The sequence below is a fragment of the Moschus berezovskii genome, chromosome 27, assembly GCF_049115385.1.
Source record: "Moschus berezovskii isolate FMDL1 chromosome 27, NW_MosBer_1.0, whole genome shotgun sequence".
In the NCBI taxonomy this organism is placed as follows: Eukaryota; Metazoa; Chordata; class Mammalia; order Artiodactyla; family Moschidae; genus Moschus; species Moschus berezovskii.
In genome coordinates this window covers 15202190-15223576 of record NC_142486.1, presented here as the reverse complement: position 1 = coordinate 15223576, position 21387 = coordinate 15202190, and the positions used below count along the sequence as shown (strand labels likewise).

Below are 21387 nucleotides of genomic sequence, written 5' to 3'. Positions count from 1 at the left end.
CAGCAGCTTCCTTCACCCCCCTCTGCTCGCCCCGTAGCGGTAGCGCAGGGGGCCGCAGACCAGGGGCAGGCCCAGGGGAGGGGGGAAGGTTACAGGGACCCCCCCCTCCCCGGGAACCGGCGGTGGGCGGGGCTTGAATCCCGAAAACGGTGGGGGTCCCAGGCCTGACCCTGGACCCCTGGGCAGTGGGCATCGGGAAGGGGCCAGTTAAAGGGCCGGGGGCGCTGGGGAGAGGCGGGGTGGGGTGGGGGGAGGGGAGCTGGGACTCGGACCCCCGGACTGAGTGGGGCCCGGGCAGAAGCTGTGCACCCTGCGCCCGAGGAGCCCCCGTTGGCCTGGGGGGGCTGAGGGACTGAGCCCCCCAGAGCAGGACCTCCCCCTGGAAGGGCCGCGCCGCAGCCCGTGGGAGGGCCTCGCCCCCGGCGCCCCCCATCTGCACTCGCCGCCGTCCCGGCCTCCGCCGGAGGGAGGGGCCGAGCGCCCTCGGGGGGCCGTGGACCCCGGCGTTCTGAGCGTTCCGCGCCCCGCGCCGCCCGGCCCCCCCGCCGCCGATGGCCGCCGACCCGCCGGGAGCTGCCGAGAAGGGAGAGATGGCTCCCGGGACACGTGTGAGGTGGGTTCATGCGGCTCCTCCTCACCCCCAGACCTGGGCAGCTCCCAGTCCCATTCATCCTCAGCCCGGCCTCTCTCTACCTTGCCCGCCCCCAGCCTCCCCCTCTTTGCTCCAACTCCTCATCTCCAGCCCTCTTTCCTGTTAGCTCTCAATCGTGGAGAACTGGCCTTCCTTCGTAGCCCTTGCTTCCCCTTGCAGACCCCCATCCCCGCCTGCAGTTGCAGCCCTCCACGGCCCCTCCCCTGGAGCGCTGGAGCGCTCCTTTCCCCCCATGGATGGGTCTGGAAAGGGGGAAGCTGGGGTAAGACTCTGGATATGAAGAGACTCTCCAATCCTGCTGAATCTGTGTGGGATCTTGGAGGATCTGGTTTGCCTGGGAAGAGGAGCCCAAGGGATTCCAGACAATTAGGGATGGAAAGCAGCTTGGGAAGCTGGGAGGCGGGGGGTGGTGCACATGAGCCCATCTTGAGTTCTGTGGAGATGTCAGGCTAGATTCTAGAATCCCAGGGAATCTGGGAGATTGCCCAGCTTGACCTGAGAGACCCATAAGGAGGCTGTGTTGGAGCAGAGGGAGCTCTGTGGGAAACAGAGTTGAAGTTTGGGGCGACAGAGGGGTTCTGAAGCAGCGTCTCAAAGAAGGTCTGTGAGCGCTGGAAAGTTGGGCAACGCGGTGCATCTTTCGGGGTTAGATTGGGTGAGCAGGTTCCCATTGAATCTGAGGAGGAAATCTAGGCTTTAGGGGAAGAGGAGTTGGGAGTTAGCAGCTTCTAAGAGAAAAGAGAGAGGTCTGGGAGTTGGATCTGGGAGGTAAATTTGGGGTGTTTCAGCTTGGGGAGAGCCGGGGATGGAGCACATTTGGAGAACAGGGGAAGAGTTGGGACCTGTCTCAGGTGACTCCACAGACAAGGATGTCCGTGGAGTGTCCGTGGAAAGGCCCTTGTCCCTCTCGGTGTCCCTTCGTCCTCCCTGGGTCGGCCGCGGGAGTATGGAAGAAGTGTTAGAGTAGGAGTGAGGTCAGGAAGCTAGTTCTCAGGGCTCCCAGAGGAGCCAAGTGAGCTGCTTCAGGAAGAGGGTGGCCTTGCCTAGAGGGAGTGGGGTTCCCCTGATCCCCCGCAGGAGGGGCACCTACTTGTTCCTTGTCTCCTTGGGTAGGAAGCCAAGCTCTGGCTGCCTAGGAGTGGGGGAAAAGCTGCCAGGAGTCCTGCCGGCCAGGGTCCCTGTGGGCCCTCCTGACCTTGCCACCCTCCACCCACAGCCCTCGGCGTTGCTGACGCCCCCAATGTCGTCGAGCAGCCGGGGGCCGGGGGCCGGAGCGCGCCGACGCCGAACCCGCTGCCGCCGCTGCCGGGCCTGTGTGCGAACTGAGTGCGGGGACTGCCACTTCTGCCGAGACATGAAGAAGTTCGGGGGGCCCGGGCGCATGAAGCAGTCGTGCCTGCTGCGGCAGTGCACTGCCGTGAGTTCTGCCCCCGCTGCAGGGGGGCACCCTTCCCCAGCTGACCTCAGCACCTATCTGGGGGGCTGGGGGTGACTCCATCGAGGGTCCTGTAAAGTTGGCATAGGTTCGCTCATTCATTCACTGGCTGGTTCTCATCCTCCAGGCCCATTTCTGTCCTCAGCTTCAAGCTGGGGCCAATGTTAGGGTACACAGAAGAATCCCTCCCACTCCCTACCTTCAGCTCTTTCCCAGCTTTCAGAGGCAGAGACCCACAGAAAGCTCGGGTCCCCTTGGACCCCTTCCCGGAGCCAGGAATGGGTCTTTGCCTTCTTTGGCCTCCTTTTTACCTGTGAGAGTGGTCTCGGATTTGAAGCTAGTCTTACCCACTGTGTGACCTTGAGCAAATCACTGTGACCCTCAAGGTACCTCCTCTGTGAAATGTTTCCTTTGCTGAGTTGTAAAGGTCAAACAGCATGGATAAGAATGTACCTGCTGCCAGGCACAGCACACAGTAGGTATCCAAGAACTGTGGGGTTGTGCCCGCCTTCCTCATCCTTAGTGCTCCCCAGGGCTCCCAAGAGTGGTCCTTTCCCAGTAGCCGTAGGATCAGCTGCGTCCTGTGTTCCCCTTGTGCCACCACCTCCCTTTTTCCCTGCAGTCACCCTTTCCTGGTTGGTCTCTTTGCCCCACAGCCCCTCCCTGTTTTTCCTTTGTCCCCTGACCCTTGCCTCACTTTTCTCCTTCCCCACCTGCTGCTTCCCTGAGCCTGCCTCACAACCTTCTTGATATGACTCAGTATTACCCCGATCTTTTTCCTAAAGTCATATTGTCTGAGAGCTGCTCTCCCTTCCCTAAGATCAGCCAACTGCCCTTAGTGTTCCCAGTGTCTTGCCAAAACCAGGTTCATTGTGGGGTCCTGGGCAACCCCCGTATGGCTCATTGAGCATACTCAGACTCACCCCAAGCTCTTGCCATGTTCCCTCCAGCTCTCTCTGAGTATTACTGTCACCTTGGCCTATAGTCTTCTCTCCTTTCCCAAAGCCAGCTACATCAGGTCACCCAGGCCCTGGATGCAGATGCAGCCATCAACAGTAACAATTGTGTATCAATTACCTTTTCTGCATTACCTCATTTTTATGACAGTCCTGCAAGGAAAAACTTCCTAGCCCCATTTGACAGATGGAGAAACTGAGACATAAGGGCATAAAATCAATTCAAGGTCATACTGCCAAAAAGGACCAAATTCAGGATTTGACCCAGCTTGCCCCCCTGGGTTCTAAACCTTATCTAACAGCTTGCCAGGGTCCCCAGAAAGAACGGTCTTTCTCCTGTGGCTTGCTTTTGGGGTCCCTGACAACCCCTTTCTCCCGACAGCCCGTGCTCCCACACACAGCTGTATGCCTCTTATGTGGGGAGGCTGGGAAGGAGGACACAGTGGAGGGAGAGGAAGAGAAATTTGGTTTGAGCCTCATGGAGTGTACAATCTGCAACGAGATCGTCCACCCTGGCTGCCTGAAGGTGATGGTCCTGGCGACCCTGGAGGCCGGGGTGGGGCTCGGACTGTCGGGGAGTAAGGAGCTGGGGTAGGATGCCTCTTGAGTTTTTTGACACCTGACATCCACTCCCTGCCTCTGTCTGCAGATGGGGAAGGCTGAGGGTGTCATCAATGCAGAGATCCCCAACTGCTGGGAGTGCCCTCGCTGCACCCAGGAAGGCCGGACCAGCAAGGTAGAGGCTTGGGTGGGTGCCAGGCTCTGGGTAGGCAGGAGGTCGGGGGTTGGTGCAGAACCTCACCCCCAGCTTTCATCTCCCCAGGATTCAGGTGAGGGACCAGGCCGCCGCAGGGCTGACAACGGCGAGGAGGGTGCCAGCCTGGGGAGTGGATGGAAGCTGACGGAGGAGCCGCCACTTCCACCACCTCCACCCAGGCGCAAAGGTCCCTTACCTGCTGGGCCCCCCCCAGAGGACGTTCCTGGGCCCCCCAAAAGAAAGGAGAGGGAGGCAGGGAATGAGCCCCCTACCCCAAGGAAAAAGGTGAGCCAGAGAGCATGCTCACTCGATCCAGCCTAAGGGATTTGGGGAGCTGTAGTCCTGTTTCTTTTGGGGGGAACCTGGGACATGCAGCTTCATGGGTTTCCCCCAGGGGTTGTTGGCAGATGTAGTTCAGAGTTTCAGGTGGGAGGATGGCGCATGTTCAGTGTGGAGGACAGGTACAGGTGAGAAGCTACTGGCGCTGGACTGGGAAGCTTTGGGTGCTTTAGGGAGGAGGGAGAGAGCATGCTCAAATTAGCTGCTGCAGAGGAGGAAGGAGGGGCTGGAAAGGGCCTGAGGGGGAAGAAAGAGGAGATGAGAGCATGCTCAGTGAGCCAAGACACTGGTTACCCGATGAGCATGCTCAGAGTTCTCCCTGAGGTGGGGGCTTCTGGGATTTGTAGTCTTAAGAGGCGAGCATAGATCTTAGTTTTGTGGACAACCAGGGGCTAATGGCGTTTCTCCCTTGCCCCCTGTCTCCTTCTTGCCCTGGTAGGTGAAAGGAGGCCGAGAGAGGCACCTGAAGAAGGTGGGTGGAGACGCCTGCCTCCTCCGAGGATCGGACCCAGGCGGCCCCGGCCTTCTGCCCCCCAGGGTTCTGAATCCGAGCCAGGCTTTCTCGTCCTGCCACCCTGGGCTCCCTCCCGAGAACTGGGAGGTGTGCCGGGGACCTCCTCCCTCCCCTTCCCACTTTCCTTTGCCCCACCCTCTATCCTGGAGACAGAAATCTGTCCTTTCCTGCCTACCTTGTCCTAACCCAGCTCCACTTGGCCACAATGGGCAGGCAGTTGGGCCCCTGGGAAGAGTAGAGGGGAAGAGTGGGTTGGGGCCAGGTCACAAGAGCCCTGGACTTGCCAGGAAACCTTGGGGTATCATTTGACCCATTTGCCTCATCTTTCCAAACCTTTAAGGGGAAAGAACTGAGTTCAAATCCCTGTTCAACTATTGACTTGCTGATTGGTCTTGGCGACTTATCAGCTGCTCTGGGCTTGAGTTTCCTCGTCAGTGAAATAGAAATGATACCACTTCCTTTACCTGGTCTATGCCACAAAGCTGTTTAATGACATTAAATGAGTTTTGTAAACTGCAATGTAAGTAGATTTGAGGGAAGTAAGGCCCAGAGAGGTTTGAAGACTTGTCCAAGGTCACACAGCAAAGCTCGCATTTAGCTGTCACTTTGCACTAACACATCAAATGCCAGAGTCTGCTTGACTGCGTTCAAATTCTTCTTCTGCCATTTGTCAGTTTGTCACCTTGGGCAAGTTCCATAATCTTTCAGAGCCTATGTTTCCTCATATCTGGAAAGAGTGGCCCAAGTTGCCACTGCATCCCGGAGCTGTGAGGATGTCATGAGTCAGCGAGGGTGGGAGGCTCCGCCCAGGGCTGGATGATCCTTGTTACTCTCATCTCATTGCAGAGACGCTGGAAGTTGTTTGGTCCAGCTTTCTGTGTTGTAGATGATGAGAAAGGGGCTTCCCAAGGTCACAGAGAAAATTGATAGCCAGGTCAATATGCAAAACTAGATCTGTAACTGTTCTCCACACCTCACTGCTTTGGGAAACTCATAAGCTGTCGAGACACATAAGTCTTTGAATTCTTTGCATCAGCACCTTCCTGTGACAGATAAGGAAAGTGATAAGTCCAGAGAGGGGCATAACTTGACTGAGGCCCCCCAGGGCAGGAACTCGGGACCGTCCCTCCAGCTATTCATCCCCCCCGTGACTCCTTGGGGGTCGGGGGGTGGGAAGGCAGGTGCCAGGCCCTAGAACAGCTTCCATCTCTCCCTGCAGAAACCAAAGCCGCCTTTGGCCTCTGCTGAGGGCCCGGCGGTGCCTTCCCCGTCACCCCAGCGGGAGAAGCTCGAGCGCTTCAAGCGGATGTGCCAGCTGCTGGAGCGGGTGCCCGACACATCCTCCTCCTCCTCGGACTCCGACTCGGACTCCGACTCGTCAGGCACATCGCTGAGTGAGGATGAGGCTCCTGGAGAGGCCCGGAATGGGCGACGGCCAGCCCGGGGCAGCTCGGGCGAGAAGGAGAACCGCGGGGGGCGGCGGGCTGTGCGCCCTGGCAGTGGGGGGCCCCTCCTCAGCTGGCCCCTGGGCCCCGCGCCCCCGCCCCGGCCCCCGCAGCTGGAGCGGCACGTGGTGCGGCCCCCGCCTCGAAGCCCGGAGCCCGACACGCTGCCTTTGGCTGCTGGATCCGACCACCCCCTGCCCCGCGCCGCCTGGCTTCGTGTCTTCCAGCACCTTGGGCCCCGAGAGCTATGCATTTGCATGCGAGTGTGCCGGACTTGGAGCCGCTGGTGAGTGGCCTGGACAGGCCTGGGTTCCATTGCTCACATACTCCTCGGTTGCTGGGTGACCTGCAGCAGGTCCCTGAGCCTGTCTGGGCCGGGTGCTTGCACTGATGATGCTTCTGTAGGATGCACATACTGTAGTTGGTACTTCTGTATTGACTGTGCGCAGGCTGCTTGTGATTTATTTGCTCACTGAACCCTCACAACAACTCTGCGAGATGGGTATTGTTATCCTCCTCTTCAGAGGAAGCTGAGGTCAAGGTCATGTGGAGAGGAAACGGTAGAACCAGGAATTTGAACCTAGTCCTTCTCGCTCCAGAACCTTTCTCCTTAAAATTGTTACTTACGAGTGTTCAATATGTGCCAAGTGTAGTGCTGACTGCGGTACCCACATCCTCTCACTTGCTTTTTACCTGTCTCCTCTGAGGACAGTCTCATTACTGATCCCACTAACGCATAAGAAGGGGCTTCCCAGGTGGCTCAGCAGTAAAGAATCTGCCTGCCAGGGCAGGAGCCTAAGGAGACTCAAGTTAGATCCCTGGATGGGGAAGATCCCCTGGAAGAGGGCGTGGCTACCCACTCCAGTATTCTTGCCCGGAGAATCCCATGGATGGAGGAGCCTGGTGGGCTACAGTCTGGGGTCACAGAGAGTGGGACACGACTGAAGCGACTGAGCACACATGCATGCACACCTAAGGAAGCCCTTTATGGGGCTTCCTCACTTCTCACTGCAGAGGGCATGAGTTCAATCCCTGGTTGGGGAACTAAGATTCTGCAAGCCATGTGGCACAACCAAAAAAGCAGAAAGCCCTTTGCTGAGCAGCCCCTGCTCCACTTACCCTCCTCCCATCTCCCCACTGCTTCCTGAGTCTTGTTTCTATAGGAATGTGGGTCAGCCTCTCCAACTCCTGATCATCTTACTCTTCGGTCCTGTCCCTGACAATCCCCACCCCCATCTCTCCACTAAACTCTTCCAACACTCCCCCCACACCCCAGAAGAGCACACAGAGGCTTTCTGCATGTTGACAAGCCTTCATTCGTCTTCATGCTCCCAGGTAAGTATTTGGGGCAAATACCGTATCTGTTTTACCTTCATGTTCTCAGCACAGGACAAAAAGGAATGTGTGTTAGTCGCTCAGTTGTGTCCGACTCTTTGCTAATCCGATGGACTATAGCCCGCCAGGCTCCTGTCCATAGAATTCTCCAGGCAAGAAAATTGGAGTGGGTTGCCATTTCATTCTCCAGGGGATCTTCCCAACCCAGTGACTGAACCCCCGTGTCTCAGATTGCAGGCAGATTCTTTCCTGTCTGAGCTACCAAGGAAGCCCAAAGGGTAATGTAGGTGCTCAAAACACATTTTATTAAGTGAATGAATCCAGGTTTTTTCCCAGACCCTTCCTGTGGTCCAGGCATCCTGTTGGGATGTCCACACAGTAGTTGATATGTTCCGCATACTAACAGCCCTGTGAGGGGAGGTCGTGAGGGACACTTGAAGTCACAGTGCCATCAGTGGCTGACCTTAAACCCCAGTCCTTTTCCTTAGGATTCCAGTGTACTTGTTCACACTTGCTGGTCTGTGGAGGCTGCAGAGGTACGAGGAGGGGAAGGCAGGCTCTGGAGATAAATTACCCATAGTTGAATCTTTTTTTTTTTTTTTTAATGCTTTTGTTTGTTTGTTTGGCTTCGCCAGATTTTAGTTGTGAGCTCTTATCTGGGGCATGTGGGATCTAGTTCTCTGACCAGGGTTTGAACCTCGACCCCCAGGAAAAGTCCTTCAGAGTCGAATCTTGCTCTGCTGAGCTGTGTGCTCTCAGGCTAGTTCCTTCTCTGTGCATCAGTTTCTCCATCTGTTAAAACAGGAACCAAGGCATTTGCTTCATGAGTGTTTTTGTGAGCTGATACAATAAAGAATTGAGGACAGCACCTAGGAAATGGAAACATCTTAGTACCTCAGCAGCTCATTATCACTGGTTCAGCTACAAATATTTACTGAAAGCACAGACTTGTAACATTCTGGGAGCTCAGAGCTGTGCCCTTGAAGAGTTTTCAGTCAACCTGCAACATAATAGAAACAAGTAGTTACAGCAGTTGCTGGGATCACCTCCTCCACCTCTAGTAGTCACTGGAGAAACATTTGCCAAGGCCTCTTGGTCAGGGCCAGCCTTGTGCTTGGTACATGGGACCCAGAACTGATGAAGACCCAGTTTCTGTCTCAAAGGAAGACTCGTGACGGCAGGTGAACGAAGCCTAGAAGCTGGACTGGATGGTGGTTTTCTGCTTGGGCCTAGGAGTCTAGTCCCCATGGGTTTCTCACCTGTGACTCCTGTACTTCTTGGATGAGTGGCCATGGGTGGATTGCTATACCTATCAGGGCCTCAGTTTTCTTATCTGTAGTCTGGGTTCATGTCAATACTTAGTAGGGATGAAATGAGGTGATTCTTGGAAAATACTTAGCACAATCGGTAAAGGGTGCTAAATGCTCAACAGAATGGTGGTTTTGGATGAGCAGAATGAGGGTAGGGCCTGAGGGGGCCACAGTGGGACTAGTCCAGAGGCTCTGTCAACCTGGGCACAGAGGCAGGGCCTGTGGGGATGAAGAGGAGAGGCTGGAGTTGAGAACTTCTTAGGAAGCAGGCTGACTTGGGTTTGGTGACTAAATGGATGTGGAGGCAGTAGGGTGTCATGCAACTGGGTTTCTGGTCCATGAGCCTGGATGGACAGCAAGATCATGGCACAGGCTTGGGAATACTTAGCAGAGGCAGGTTCCCGGGTCAAGCCAAGTGCTCACATTTGCCAGGTTTGGTCTGAAAGGCCTTTGGGCCCATCAGGAACTAACAGGAGAGCACCTGGAGGTACAGGTCTGTTGCTAAAAAGCAAGATCCAAGTTCGGGAGTTTTTAACCTATAGATAGCAACTTCAAGGAAGAGGGCAGAAATCAAGATTGTCAGCACTTGTGAGTTAGAGAAAGAACAGCAAGAGACTTGGAGGGGATGGATTGGGAACGGAGTGTGTCCCGAAGGGGAGATTGAGGAGAGAACAGGGTTGGGTTGGTGAGAGGTCACGGGAGACCAAGGACCAGAAGTGTCAGTTGGACTTTGCTGCAAGGAGGCCTGGCTACCTTATGCTGTGCTGTGTGGGGGTGAGGGCACTGGAGCCAGGTCGCCTGGAATTGAGGTTGGACTTGATCTGTTTGTTCTCTGCCATGTCCCTGGTTTCAAGGATACCCGGCATATAGGAGGTCCTGAAAAAACACTTGTCAAATGTATGAAAGTGAGGAAATCAAGATGGAGTGTGAAAAAGAGGCAGCGATGGTGGAGCTGGATAGAAATTTATAGGTGGGAGAGCAGGAAGTTGCAGGCTTTCCCATAGGATGGCTTCCATCTTCTCTTGGAAATGGGAGGCACAGTGATCTGCCCAGGTCAGGGGAGGATGGTGGGGGAGGAGAGGCCTAGGGGAGTTGCAGAGTCCCAGGGAAGAGGGTGGAGACTTTGCTGGAAATGAGCAAAGAAGGGACTACACTTCCTGGTCAAGGCAACTGGACTTGGGACTAAACACTGATGGATGGATGGAAGGACCTCAGTGCAAGCAAGGAGCCCAGAGAGCTGATAAGGAAGAAGTGGCTTGGGTTGGAGCCTGGGAAGCTGTGAAGTCCTTACAGGTAGCAGTTTTGGCTGGTCTAGCTCTGCAAGAGCCCCTCTGGGGCCTCTGCAAGAGGGAGACTCTGGGAGGTTTTGGACTCAACTTTGGAGGTGGGCTGAGTTGGTCAGGTGTGTTTGGAGTCAAGAGGGAAGGGAGTGGGGTGGGGCATTTGGCCATCAGGCTCAGCCTCCCCTGGGTGATGGATGGATGCCTTGGCCTTGGCCTTCTTTCAATCTCTTACCTAAGTGTCATTCTCTAGTCTAGGAAGAGGGCTTCCCAGGTGACTCAGTGGTAAAGAATGTGCCTACCAGTGCAGGAGATGTGGGTTCGATTCCCTAGATCAGGAAGATCCCCAGGAGAAGGAAATGGCAGCCTGCTCCAGTATTCTTCCCTGGAAAATTCCATGGACAGAAGAACCTGGTTCATAGGGTCGCAAAGAGTCAGACACAACTTCGTGACTAAGCACGCATACACTAGTCTAGGAAGAACCTGTCTATGGCCCCCTGTCACCCTCACCATAAACTTCCATGGTCCTGTTGGACATTTGGACAAGAACAGTGATTGCACTAAACACTTCCTCTGCATCGTGTCTCCCTTTTTTTTTAAACATCTTTCGTTTAATTATTTTAAATCACTGTTTTAAAAAAATGAAACTAGAGTTAATTTACTCTCCCTTCATTTTTGCAGCAAACCTGTGAAATCAGTGCTGCTTTTATGCCATTTTATGGTTTGGAAAATGAAGGCCCAGAGAGAGCAAGTGACTGCCTAAGGTCACTCCGAGCACAGAGGCGGCAGAGCTGGGGCTTCAATCCCCACTGCTCACATTCCGCGCCTCGGAGCTCTGTGCGCATGTTAATCCAGCCTGGCATGCCAGCCTCCCTGGGCTGGCCCTCCTCCGTAGCCTCACCCCTGCCTCTTCTCCATGTTGGAGCTCTCGATCCAGACCAGCTTGCTCTGCCACCTGGCTCTGCTACCATGTAATCGAAGTGGGACCTTGAAATCAGTCTCCTAACCTCCCTGGACCTCATTTTCCTGACCTCTCAAAAGGAGATGGTGATTATAGTATTCACCTTCTAGGGCTGTTGTGAGGTTACGTGTGTAATGCGTAGATCATAGTAAACCCTGGGTGAGCATGGGTTTTCATGGGTGAACATGAGGTATTCATGCTGGAGTCATCATCTTCGTCATCCTCATTGTTCAGGTGAGATGATGAATCGCCTTTTGTTCCTACTGCCTAAGGTTCTCAGAGCTCTCCTGTTTTTTTTTTTTTTTTCTGTGTTCTTGGCCAGGACACTGGTTCTTCCTTAGCTGAACTCAAATCTTCTTCCTCCTCCCCTCGATAGAATTAACTACTGCTCTGCAGCATGCAGGATCTTAGTTCCCTGACCAGGTATCAAACCTGTGCCCTCTGCAGTGAAAGCGCAGTCCTAACCACTGGACTGCTAGGGAAGCCCCAACTGTTGCCTTCCTTCAAGTCTCAGATCTGGCATTGCCTCCCCGGGAACCTCCCCGTCCCAGTTTCTCACCGGTTCTTATCATGTCCCTTGTCCCAGTTACTGTAAGACTCGGCTGCCTCCCCCGTTTCCTCACCGTTTGGTGTCTCGACACTTAGTATCAGTAGGCGGCCCTCGGTGACTGTTAGCTGCCGCTCTGAGATTTAAACCCAGTGTTCTGGTCATCCAAGGGCAAAGGGACTAGTTAACTGCAGCCAAGAAAAATCAGGAGAGACTTCCTGGAAGAGGAAGCACTGGAGCTGAGCCCTGAGGGATCTGGATTGGTTGGCAATTCCATCAAAGACAAACATGTGCCAAAATGGGTTGGCACCAGATAGCAGGTGCCTGTTGGTAAGCAGGTGGTTTGGTCTGGCTCTTGTGGATTGCAGTATACAGATACAGCTGGTGGCCTGTGTGTGCCCCCGGGGGGGAAGGGTTCCCTACTAGCCAAGTAAGATCCAGAAGGGCTTCAAGTTGGTGGTGACAGTTGAACTGGAACTCAGGACTGGGTCAGAGTCAGCAGAGAGAAATTTTGGATGGAACGTGATTTCACTGAGTGGAAGGTCCATGGGATTCTCCAGGCAAGAATACTGGAGTGGGTTGCCATTTCCTCCTCCAGGGCATCTTCCTGACCCAGGCATCAAACCTGTGTCTCATACATCTCCTGCATTGGCCAGCGGATTCTTTAACAGTTGACAACCTTCCTAATACTTATCTCCCTGTTTAATAAAAATAGTCTTTAGATGGCAGCCAAAAGCCATAGTAACACCTAGCTGCTGCTGCTGCTGCTAAGTCACTTCAGTCGTGTCCGACTCTGTGCGACCCCATAGACGGAAGCCCACCAGGCTCCCCCATCCCTGGGATTCTCCAGGCAAGAACACTGGAGTGGGTTGCCATTTCCTTCTCCAATGTGTGAAAGTGAAAAGTGAAAGTGAAATCGCTCAGTCATGTCCGACCCTTAGCGACCCCACGGACTGCAGCCTATCAGGCTCCTCCATCCATGGGATTTTCTAGGCAATAGTACTGGAGTGGCTTGCCATTGCTAACACCTAGCTAGAATTTAATAATCCTGGTCTGTTTTATGATGTTTATGTCTAAGTGTAACATATGTATGTGAAACAATACTGTTTTTCAGTGCAAATACTGGTTTTAAGAATGGATTTAAATTTACGTTCTGCAGATAAGTGGATACTGAATGACAGGAGTTTGGGCATCTCTGCCCCAGCCCAGGGCTTCCTGATGGGAAAGCCTCCAGAAGCGGGGCTGGGAGAGAGATAAGAGACAGCTTCCTGGTTCCCCTCCCCACCCCTGCTGCTTCTGATACAGTTCATCTCGCCCAGTGGGAACTTTCTGACATGGCTTTGAACTACTGTCCTGAAAGAAACTTTTCAAACTGCATCTCGAGGAACTTTAGTGTATGGGGTTGGCCAAAAAAAAATTTGTTCGATTTTCCATAACAGCTTACGGGTGCGGGGAAACCAGAATGAACTTTTTGGCCAACCCAATACTACAGTGTATTAGTAGATGACTTTGGCAGAGATGGGGAAGGGTTCCCTGGTAACGTCAGTTTGGGAAGCCCTTCTCCAGTTCCCTGCATGCTGGTCTCATCCAGGCTGTCAGAGTTGCTGGAGACCAGCCCGTTTCACTTTATGCAGGCCTCATTCATCTTTGTAGTTTCAACACCTGGGACCTACTAGGCCTTCCATAAACATTGAGTGAATCACTGGGAAGCCCTAAATGAAATGTGTGGTGGGGGTGCTCCGTGGGAGCTTTGGGTGGTTCACACTCGGCTTGGCATCACCCATTCATGCAACAGATGTACAGCAGGTAACCTATGCACCTGGCCCAGTGCTGGGCACTGGGGGGTGCGGAGGGGAAGAAGCCAGGGCTGCCTTTGTGAAGTCTCCATTCTGGCTGGAGGCTCACAGTAATCACAGACTAGTAAGTCAAGCCCTGGGCAGCTGGTCCTCAGGATGAGCAGACGCGGATCACGTAGAGATCACGTAGTAGAGGTTGAGAAGTACCCACAGCCACCATAACTGGTGAGAAGCCCAAGGCAGAGGATGGGGGCTGCTGCTGGATCTCTTTGCGTCTCCATCAAATACAGTGTGTAGAGTGTGTGTGTCTTTGACACAATGCTTTGGAAGCTTTAGGCCCACTCACTACAGATTTTCTTTTTTTTTTTTTGGCTGGGCTAGATCTTCATTGCAGGGCGAGGCCTTCTTTAGTTGTGATGCTCAGACTCTAGAGCACACAGCCTCAGTAGTCGCAGCACGCAGCTTATCCAGGTGCTCCGTGCCAGCTCTCTAGTGGCAGTACATGGGGTTAGTTGCCTCATGGCATGTGGGATCTTAGTGCCCCAACCAAGGATCAAACCCATGTCCCCTGCGTTGGAAGGCAGATTCTTAACCACTGGATCACCAGGGAAGTCCGTGTAAGGTCCACTAACTGTAGTAACCCCATTTGATCTTATAACCACCTCGTGGGCAAGGCCCACCTGTTGATCATCATCTTTTGTGTTAAAAACAAGGCCTGAGGCCCAGGGAGAGGGATGGGCTTGCCAAAGATCTCACATCCAATTAGTGATAGAATTGAACCCCAAACCCAGTGTTCTTGGCCTGAGTCCTGGGGCTTCCTGCCCACCCCTGCTGTTTGGTATGGACCAGGAGAGAGCTGGGGTGAACCAGGGTGGGGATTGTGGGTTCCCTGAAGCTGTGAGCTGAGGGAGGACTGATGTCTCTGTCTCCCCCTTGTGGCCAACAGGTGCTACGACAAGCGTCTGTGGCCTCGAATGGACCTGAGCAGGAGGAAGTCACTGACCCCGCCCATGCTTAGTGGTGTGGTTCGCCGCCAGCCTCGAGCCCTGGACCTCAGCTGGACAGGTGTCTCCAAGAAGCAGCTTATGTGGCTTCTGAACCGACTGCAAGGTAGTGCCGGGTGGTGAGGTGGGGCGGGGTGAGGGAAGGGAACAGACCTGGGATGGAGCCCTCCTAGCACCTGTTTCCGGGGACTTCTCCCCTCCCCCAGGCCTGCAGGAGCTGGTGCTCTCTGGCTGCTCCTGGCTCTCTGTCTCTGCCCTGGGCTCAGCCCCACTGCCGGCCCTGCGGCTCCTGGACCTCCGCTGGATCGAGGATGTTAAAGACTCCCAGCTCCGCGAGCTGCTGCTGCCTCCGCCAGACACCAAGCCAGGTGTGGCCTCTCTTGGCTACTTTGTAAGAGGGGTTGGACAGGCTGGGGGATGAGGCCTGCACGGTCTCTTCCGACTCCTGCTGGGTGTTTAAGGGTTTGAAGAACGGATAGAGCTTGTGAGGTTGAGGAGACAGGCCCTGCTTGGCCCATGTTTATTCGTTCACTTTCCTGCTGTGTGCTGGGCCCCGTGATCAGAGCTGAGGGGATGGGATAAGGAAGATGTAGCCCCTGACTTCCAGAGGGGAAGATAATTAGGGGATGAAATGCAGTGTGAGGATGACACAGAATTCTAGGAGAAGCCAGGGGATTGTGAGCGAAATCTCTTAAGTGTGGTGGGCACTGTTGGGGGAGACTTCTCCCAGGGGAGCAGGGGGACTGCTGTGGAAGAATGCAGGCTTGGGGTGGCTGGTCAGTTCTGTTTGTCAAGAAGAGCCAGACAAAGGATCTTCTGTGAAATATCCTGGTTTTTAAACGATGGCACGTAATTTGGATTCTTTTTAAAATTCATGTGTGGGCCCAGCAAAGATATGATTGAGCAGTAGACTTGGCCCCTGGATCCTCTTGCCCTGAAGTGAAAGGATGAGGCCTTTTCTGAGGGAGCAGAGCAGAAATGAGGGAGCCAGCTGACTTGCACGGTTGTGTGAAGGCGGTGGTTTCATTTCCTGACTCAGCCCCAGCCATCTCTTCACCCTGCTCAGGCCCTGGCCCCCGCCCCCAGGTAAAGTCAGCCTCATGGCACATAGCCTCTGGGCCCGGTCCTGGGTAGGGCCTTGGAGACCTCAAACTGAGTGAGCCCCATTCCCCACCCTGGTGAATCCCAGTCATGCAGAATAGAAGGGCATGATGTGGTAACGGCTGTGGTTGGTGCGGGGATGGGGGGGAAGGAGGGTGATGAGAAAAGCCCTCCTTAAGGAGGTGCTATTTGAATTGAGTCCTGAAAGAGACAGGGTTTTCCCAGGGAGTGTGAAGGAATAAGCAGTTTTGTAAGGACTGGGAACCATATTGGCAAAGAGGGGGTGCTGGGAACTGGGGCTGGTCTGGTAAGCACCAACCTGGTCACTTTGGGGGTTCTATTGAGGTGTGAGGTGGGAGTGCTGAGGCCTGGGGTTCTTTGTCTAGTTCTAGCCAGGAGCTGGAATACTCAGCATTTTCTCTGGTCCCCACCAGTCTGTTCTCCATAGTGAGGCCAGGGTAACCACCCAGAAGATCAGGTCTGTCCAGGTCACCCCATGCTCTCCACTCGTTCCTGTTTTCCATGGTGCTCTTTGGATGCAGATCAGTATTTTACCACAGCGATAAGGCCACTGGTCTGGCTCCCACTGACCTATGCTATCCTTACATTTCAGCCACCTCAGCCTCCTTGCCACGTTTCCTCCGGCCCCAGGGCCTTTGCCCACTCCTCTTTGCCTAGAATGCTCTATCATCCTTCACCTGATACCCAATCGCTTTTTAGGCCTCAGCATCAATGTCACTTCCTCCTAGAAGCCCTCCAAGATCTCCTCCTCCATTGAGATGAGAGTCCCTCTTCCACAAAGCAGTCCCCTCCTAGCATATCACTGTACAGTGGTGAAATGGTTTGGTTAAAATCTGTCTCCTCCTACAAGGTTCCTAAACTCCATGAGGTCAAGGACTGTCAATTCACCCCAGCACCTTGCTTTGGTAGTTCTCTTTCATGGCTCCCTTCTTACCACCCCATCCCCCTCACAGCAGTCTTGGAAGGGGAGTAGAGAAGGAACTAGGATTTCTGGGTGAGGCCCCAGAGGGCTTGAGTGACAGCTGCAAGTCACACAGGCCAGGCCAAATTTGAGCACCCACCCGTGGCCCTCTCTTCCTGGAGCTGGACTGAGTGTTGAGAACAGTGTGTTCCGTGAGGTGAGAACGTGCCGGTTGCCCTTCAGACCAACTCCATCTTCTCCTGCTTGAATTGATTTCAGTCTAAGCCCCTTTATCAGGAGCTCGCAAAGGTGAGCCATCCAGGCCCCCCCAAGCCAAATATGCTCCTTGAGACTCTACCCACTTTTTTTTTCCCCCTTGGCTACACTAGGTTTTTGTTGGCTTCACTCGGGCTTTCTCTGTTTGCAGCAAGCGGGAGCTACCCTTTGTTGCAATGCACAGGCTTCTCATTGCGGTGGCTTCTCTGGTTGCAGAGCAGGGGCTCTAGGGCACATGGGCTTCAGTAGTTTTGGTGCTTGGGCTCAGTAGTGGCTCACAGGCTCAGTTGCTCCTTGGCATGTGGGATCTTTCTGCACCAGGGATCGAATCCATGTCCCCTGTATCAGCAGGCGGATGCTTAACTGCTGGAGCACCATGGACGTCCTGTACGCCCACCTCTATCCCCTTGGCTTCCTGTCCTCGTGTGGCGTCCCTGGATCAACACTGCAAGTTTTCTTACTTGCTTGCTTCTGCCCCTGCTGTTCTCTGCCTGGCTACCCTTCCCTCCCCCATTCCTTCTCATTCAAATAAATCCCTGAAGGCCCACCTCAGTGAAATGCTCCTTGAGCCCACTTGCCTTGCCCCAGCCACACGAGACCTCTCTTTCCTCCGCTTCCCTCTGTTGGCCTTTAGCTGTGGCCTGAGGTTGAGGGCATCAGCAGGTATCTCCCCTCTCCAGGCTCTCAGCTCCTCAAAGAGAAGGAAAGAATTCAGTGCTTGCCAAGTAAGTGCCCAGAGGTGGCCTGGCAGGTTACAAAAGTGGTGAGCTTGGTGCAGGATGTTAGGGAGTACCCCTTGCCACCCAGCTTCAGCATCGTCGTGGGGTGAATGGGGTAGCCCAGTAATGCTAGATCTTACTATTTTTCAGGGAAAAGCTCCATATCAAAATTTCTTTATAAAAATGGCCTTTTATGTAGCATCCTTGGTGGCTCAGGTAGTAAAGAATCTGCCCGTAATGTGGGAGACCCGAGTTTGATCCCTGAGTCAGGAGGATCCCCTGGAGAAGGGAATGGCTACCCTCTCCAGTATTCTTGCCTGAAAAATTCCATGGACAGGGCAGCCTGGTAGGTTACAACCCATGGGGTTGGACAGGAATGAGCGACTAACACACACGTCTTATGTAGCAGCAGTCATTAAGAAAAATGTTGACATTTTGCAGATCCATAAAACACTCGTGCAGGCTAGTTCCCTAACTTGGTGTCGTATGTTCTAGTTTATTTATTTCAGGGTGAGGCCGGGACCTGGAAAGCTGATAGCATTGTGGTTAAGAGTTAGGACTCCCGAGTCACAAGGCCTGGTGTCTTGGCTCTGTTCATCCATAGTCATGTGATCTTGAGTAGCTGGCTTGGGAATGTAAGCCTGAGTGTTTCATCTGTAAACAGGAATGATGATCAGAAAACTTGTCTCCCGAGGCTGTGGTTCTTAAAGTGTGGTCTCGGGACCAGCAGCTCGGCGTTGCTGGAGAACTTGGTTTTTCCTTTGTCTGGATTTTTTTTTGACCATGCCATGTGGCATGCAGGATCTTAGTTTCCCAGAGATTGAACCTATGCCCCATGCAGTAGAAGCACCGAGTCTTAACCTGGACCTCCAGGGAATTCCCAGAAGAACTTGATAGACTGCCTGGGGGCGGGGCCAGCGATTGGTTTCACCCAGCAGCCCAGGGAGATATAGAAGTCAGTCTCTGTCTGTCTCTCTCTCTCATTTTTTTCTTTCTCTCGCTCTAATTGGAGAGCCACTGGGCTAGGGGCAGGCTGCCACTTAGCCGCTGCCTGGCCTACAGTGCGTGCTCAAGCATAGTTACAAAAATGGAAATGCAGGATCGTGGTAGATACAATGTAAAGGAAAGCTTTGGGGGCAGAGATGAAGCCACGGTGGGAGCTCTTCTACCTCAGAGATGGAGGAAGGGGAAGTCTCTGAGGTCAGACGGGAAAGCCAGGGACCCTGGCCAGGCAGGGGACTGAACACAGGTGGCCTTGGGCAGGGTCCCCTGTGGAGTTTGGCTCAAGTGTTTCTGAAGGAGGGAGAGGAATTTGGAGCTGAGTCAAGAGTGAGACCTTGTAGCAACTCGAATGTTCTCCCAAGTAGATTAGACTTCTGTGAGGTGCCCTTGGAGAGTTTTCAGCAGAAGCGGGATGTGGTCTCATATATTTGAGAACAGCTCTTTTTTTAAATTAATTTTTATCGGAGTATAGTTACTCTTTAATGTTGTGTTTCTGCTGTACAGCAAAGTAAATCAGCTATATGTATACAAATATATATCCCTTTTTTGGGGGATTTCCTTCCCATTTAGGCAGCAAGAGAGCGCTGTCTTCCATGAGCTATACAGTAGGTTCCCATCTTACATATTTGATACATAGTATCAGTAGTATATCTGTGTCAAGCCGCCCCATCTCCCAGTTGTCACCCCGCCCCCCTTTCTCCCTGTGAGAATCACTGTCTTTTGATAAGTGAGGAGCTGGGACAGGAGGCTGTCCTGTTGGGGATGTCATTTGTTGGATGAGTGACATATCGACAGGCATCTATGTCCCAGGTCCTGTGCATAGATCAAGAACAAGACAGGCAAAAATGCCTGCCTTCCTGGAAGTGGCATTCTGGTGCAAGGGTCCCCAACCCCCAATATCACTCCCCATGGCTCCCCATCGCTCCCATTACCACTTGAACGGTCCCCCACCCACCCACCCCCGCCCCCAGCCCTGTCAGTGGAAAAATTGTCTTCCATGAAACCAGCCCCTGGTGCGAAAAAAGGTTGGGGACTGCTGTTCTAGTGGGAGAGAAAAAAATACTTCAGTGAGTAAAAAAGGAGAAAGTGCAGGGAAGAAGTACGTGGAATGTTAAGAGTTCCGAATGGCGTAATCGTGGAAGGCCTCCCCGAGGAGGCAGTGTGAGCAGTGGACAGGTGAAATGATGGCCGCTTGTGTGGGTTTGGGGGAGAAGAGCAAGCCAGGAGCCACGCAGAAAACGCAAGTCGAGGTTCCCTTAGAGTGGGAGCAGGTCAGGGGGTGGTGAGGAAGGAGGGTGGAGACATAGCGGGTGTGGGGATGGGAGCGGCCCGCAGTGGTGAGCTCTTCTGTGCCTACCGCAGGGCAAACGGAGAGCCGAGGGCGGCTGCAGGGGGTAGCAGAGCTGCGCCTGGCCGGCCTGGAGCTGACGGACGCCTCCTTGCGGCTCCTGCTGCGCCATGCACCCCAGCTGAGCGCCCTGGACTTGAGCCACTGCGCCCACGTGGGGGATCCCAGTGTCCACCTTCTCACGGCCCCCACCTCCCCGCTCCGAGAGACCCTGGTACACCTCAATCTGGCCGGTAGGCGCCGTCCCTCATCTCTCCATCCTCCCAGCCTCCTGGGCCCTGGGGTCCGGGCGGAGCCCCTGCTCACCTGGTCTCAGCTGCGATCGCCCCACCCTCAGGTTGTCACCGCCTCACGGACCACTGCCTCCCGCTGTTCCGCCGCTGCCCGCGCCTCCGCCGCCTCGACCTGCGCTCCTGCCGCCAGCTCTCCCCGGAAGCTTGTGCCCGGCTGGCAGCCGCCGGGCCCCCTGGCCCCTTCCGCTGCCCAGAAGAGAAGCTGCTTCTCAAGGACAGCTAGTTGGGTGCCCCCCACCCTCCCCCAGGACTCATCAGGAGCCTGGACCTCAGGCCTTCATGTCACCCCTGCCAGGAGGCCAGGTCACCCACCTCATGACTTGGGATTCCTGAGTTTTACGACTTGGGGTTCCTGCCCAGGGACTCGAGCCAGCCTCCCCCACTCTCTACCCCCTGCACTGATATCTCTGGGGGTCTCTTCTTCCCATCCCCTACCCCTTCCACCTGCTTCATCGTCCATCCCCTGGGGGAAGCGGGTCAGAGGTACTGGGGGGCGCTGAGCCAAAGGGCTGGTGGGAGGGGGGTTGAGGTGCAGTTTGAGGGGGGGCGAATGGGGAGAGTATCTGCACACAGGATGCTGGGAGCAGGGGGCTGGGGGAGGTGGAGGATGGGCTGGGGGGTGGGGGGCGGGCAGAGAGCAGACCATCAGGGGTTCAGGGAACAAAGACCAGATACTTGGAGTTGGGGGGGTAGGGTGGGGGGGCCACAAAGGGAAATCAGAGGAGCAATTGGGGATCCAGGTGTCAGAGATGAGGGGACTTGGGGAACCAGGGGAAAGCAACAGGGCTGAGTGAGGGGCGGGGGGCAAGAGCAGGTGCAGGGGGGGCGGTAGTAGCCCCTCGAGGTCACCCCTCTCCTTCCTCCCTACCCGGATTTCAGTTCCTTCTCCCCAACCCTGACTCCTTGAACTCACTGACAATGGCAGCTATCTTGAGGAGTGGGGCCCGCGGGCCTGCCCGCTGTTCAGCGCGCCCTGGGGAGTGGTGAGGGGTACCCCAGCCCCCTACCTGCCTCCCCGCTCTATACTTGAACATTCATCTGTACTGAAGTGTTACTTGAACCGGGGGAACCTCGGACCTGGGGGAGCCAGAGCTTAAGGGGAAGGCACCAGCTTGGACTGAGACTGGACTGGTGGACCACCCAGTTCGGACTGGACCACCCCAGGCTCTCTTGCTTTACTGTATTGAGCAGCTCCACCCCCCCGACCTTGAGGTGGGGGTGGGGGGTGGTGGGCCAGCCCAGTGATGGGGAAGATGGGATTCCTCCAGCTTGGCTCTTCCCACTCTTTCATCGTCATGGAAACTTATATCCCATTTGCCCAGGGAACTGCCACTCCTGGTTGCCATGGAATTAGCAGCCAATGGACACCTCCCAAAGCCAGTGCTAAGGCTGGAA

The 21387-nt window shown here is 54.7% G+C and overlaps 1 protein-coding gene across 2 annotated transcripts; it reads left to right on the top strand.

Moving 5' to 3' along the window:
* The first annotated feature begins 289 nt into the window (after positions 1-289).
* Positions 290-20215, top strand: FBXL19 (F-box and leucine rich repeat protein 19). 2 transcript variants are annotated; one of them, XM_055409895.2, is made up of 11 exons: positions 290-613; positions 1869-2069; positions 3426-3569; positions 3693-3779; positions 3867-4085; positions 4579-4611; positions 5873-6384; positions 14274-14437; positions 14538-14699; positions 19714-19932; positions 20037-20215. In XM_055409895.2, the coding sequence occupies exons 2-11, from the start codon at positions 1893-1895 to the stop codon at positions 20213-20215; spliced, it is 1896 nt and encodes a 631-aa protein (XP_055265870.1). In that variant the 5' UTR covers positions 290-613; positions 1869-1892. The 2 variants fall into 2 exon arrangements, with proteins under 2 accessions (XP_055265870.1, XP_055265869.1); XM_055409894.2 differs by having other exon boundaries at positions 4579-4740.
* Positions 20216-21387: the final 1172 nt, after the last annotated feature.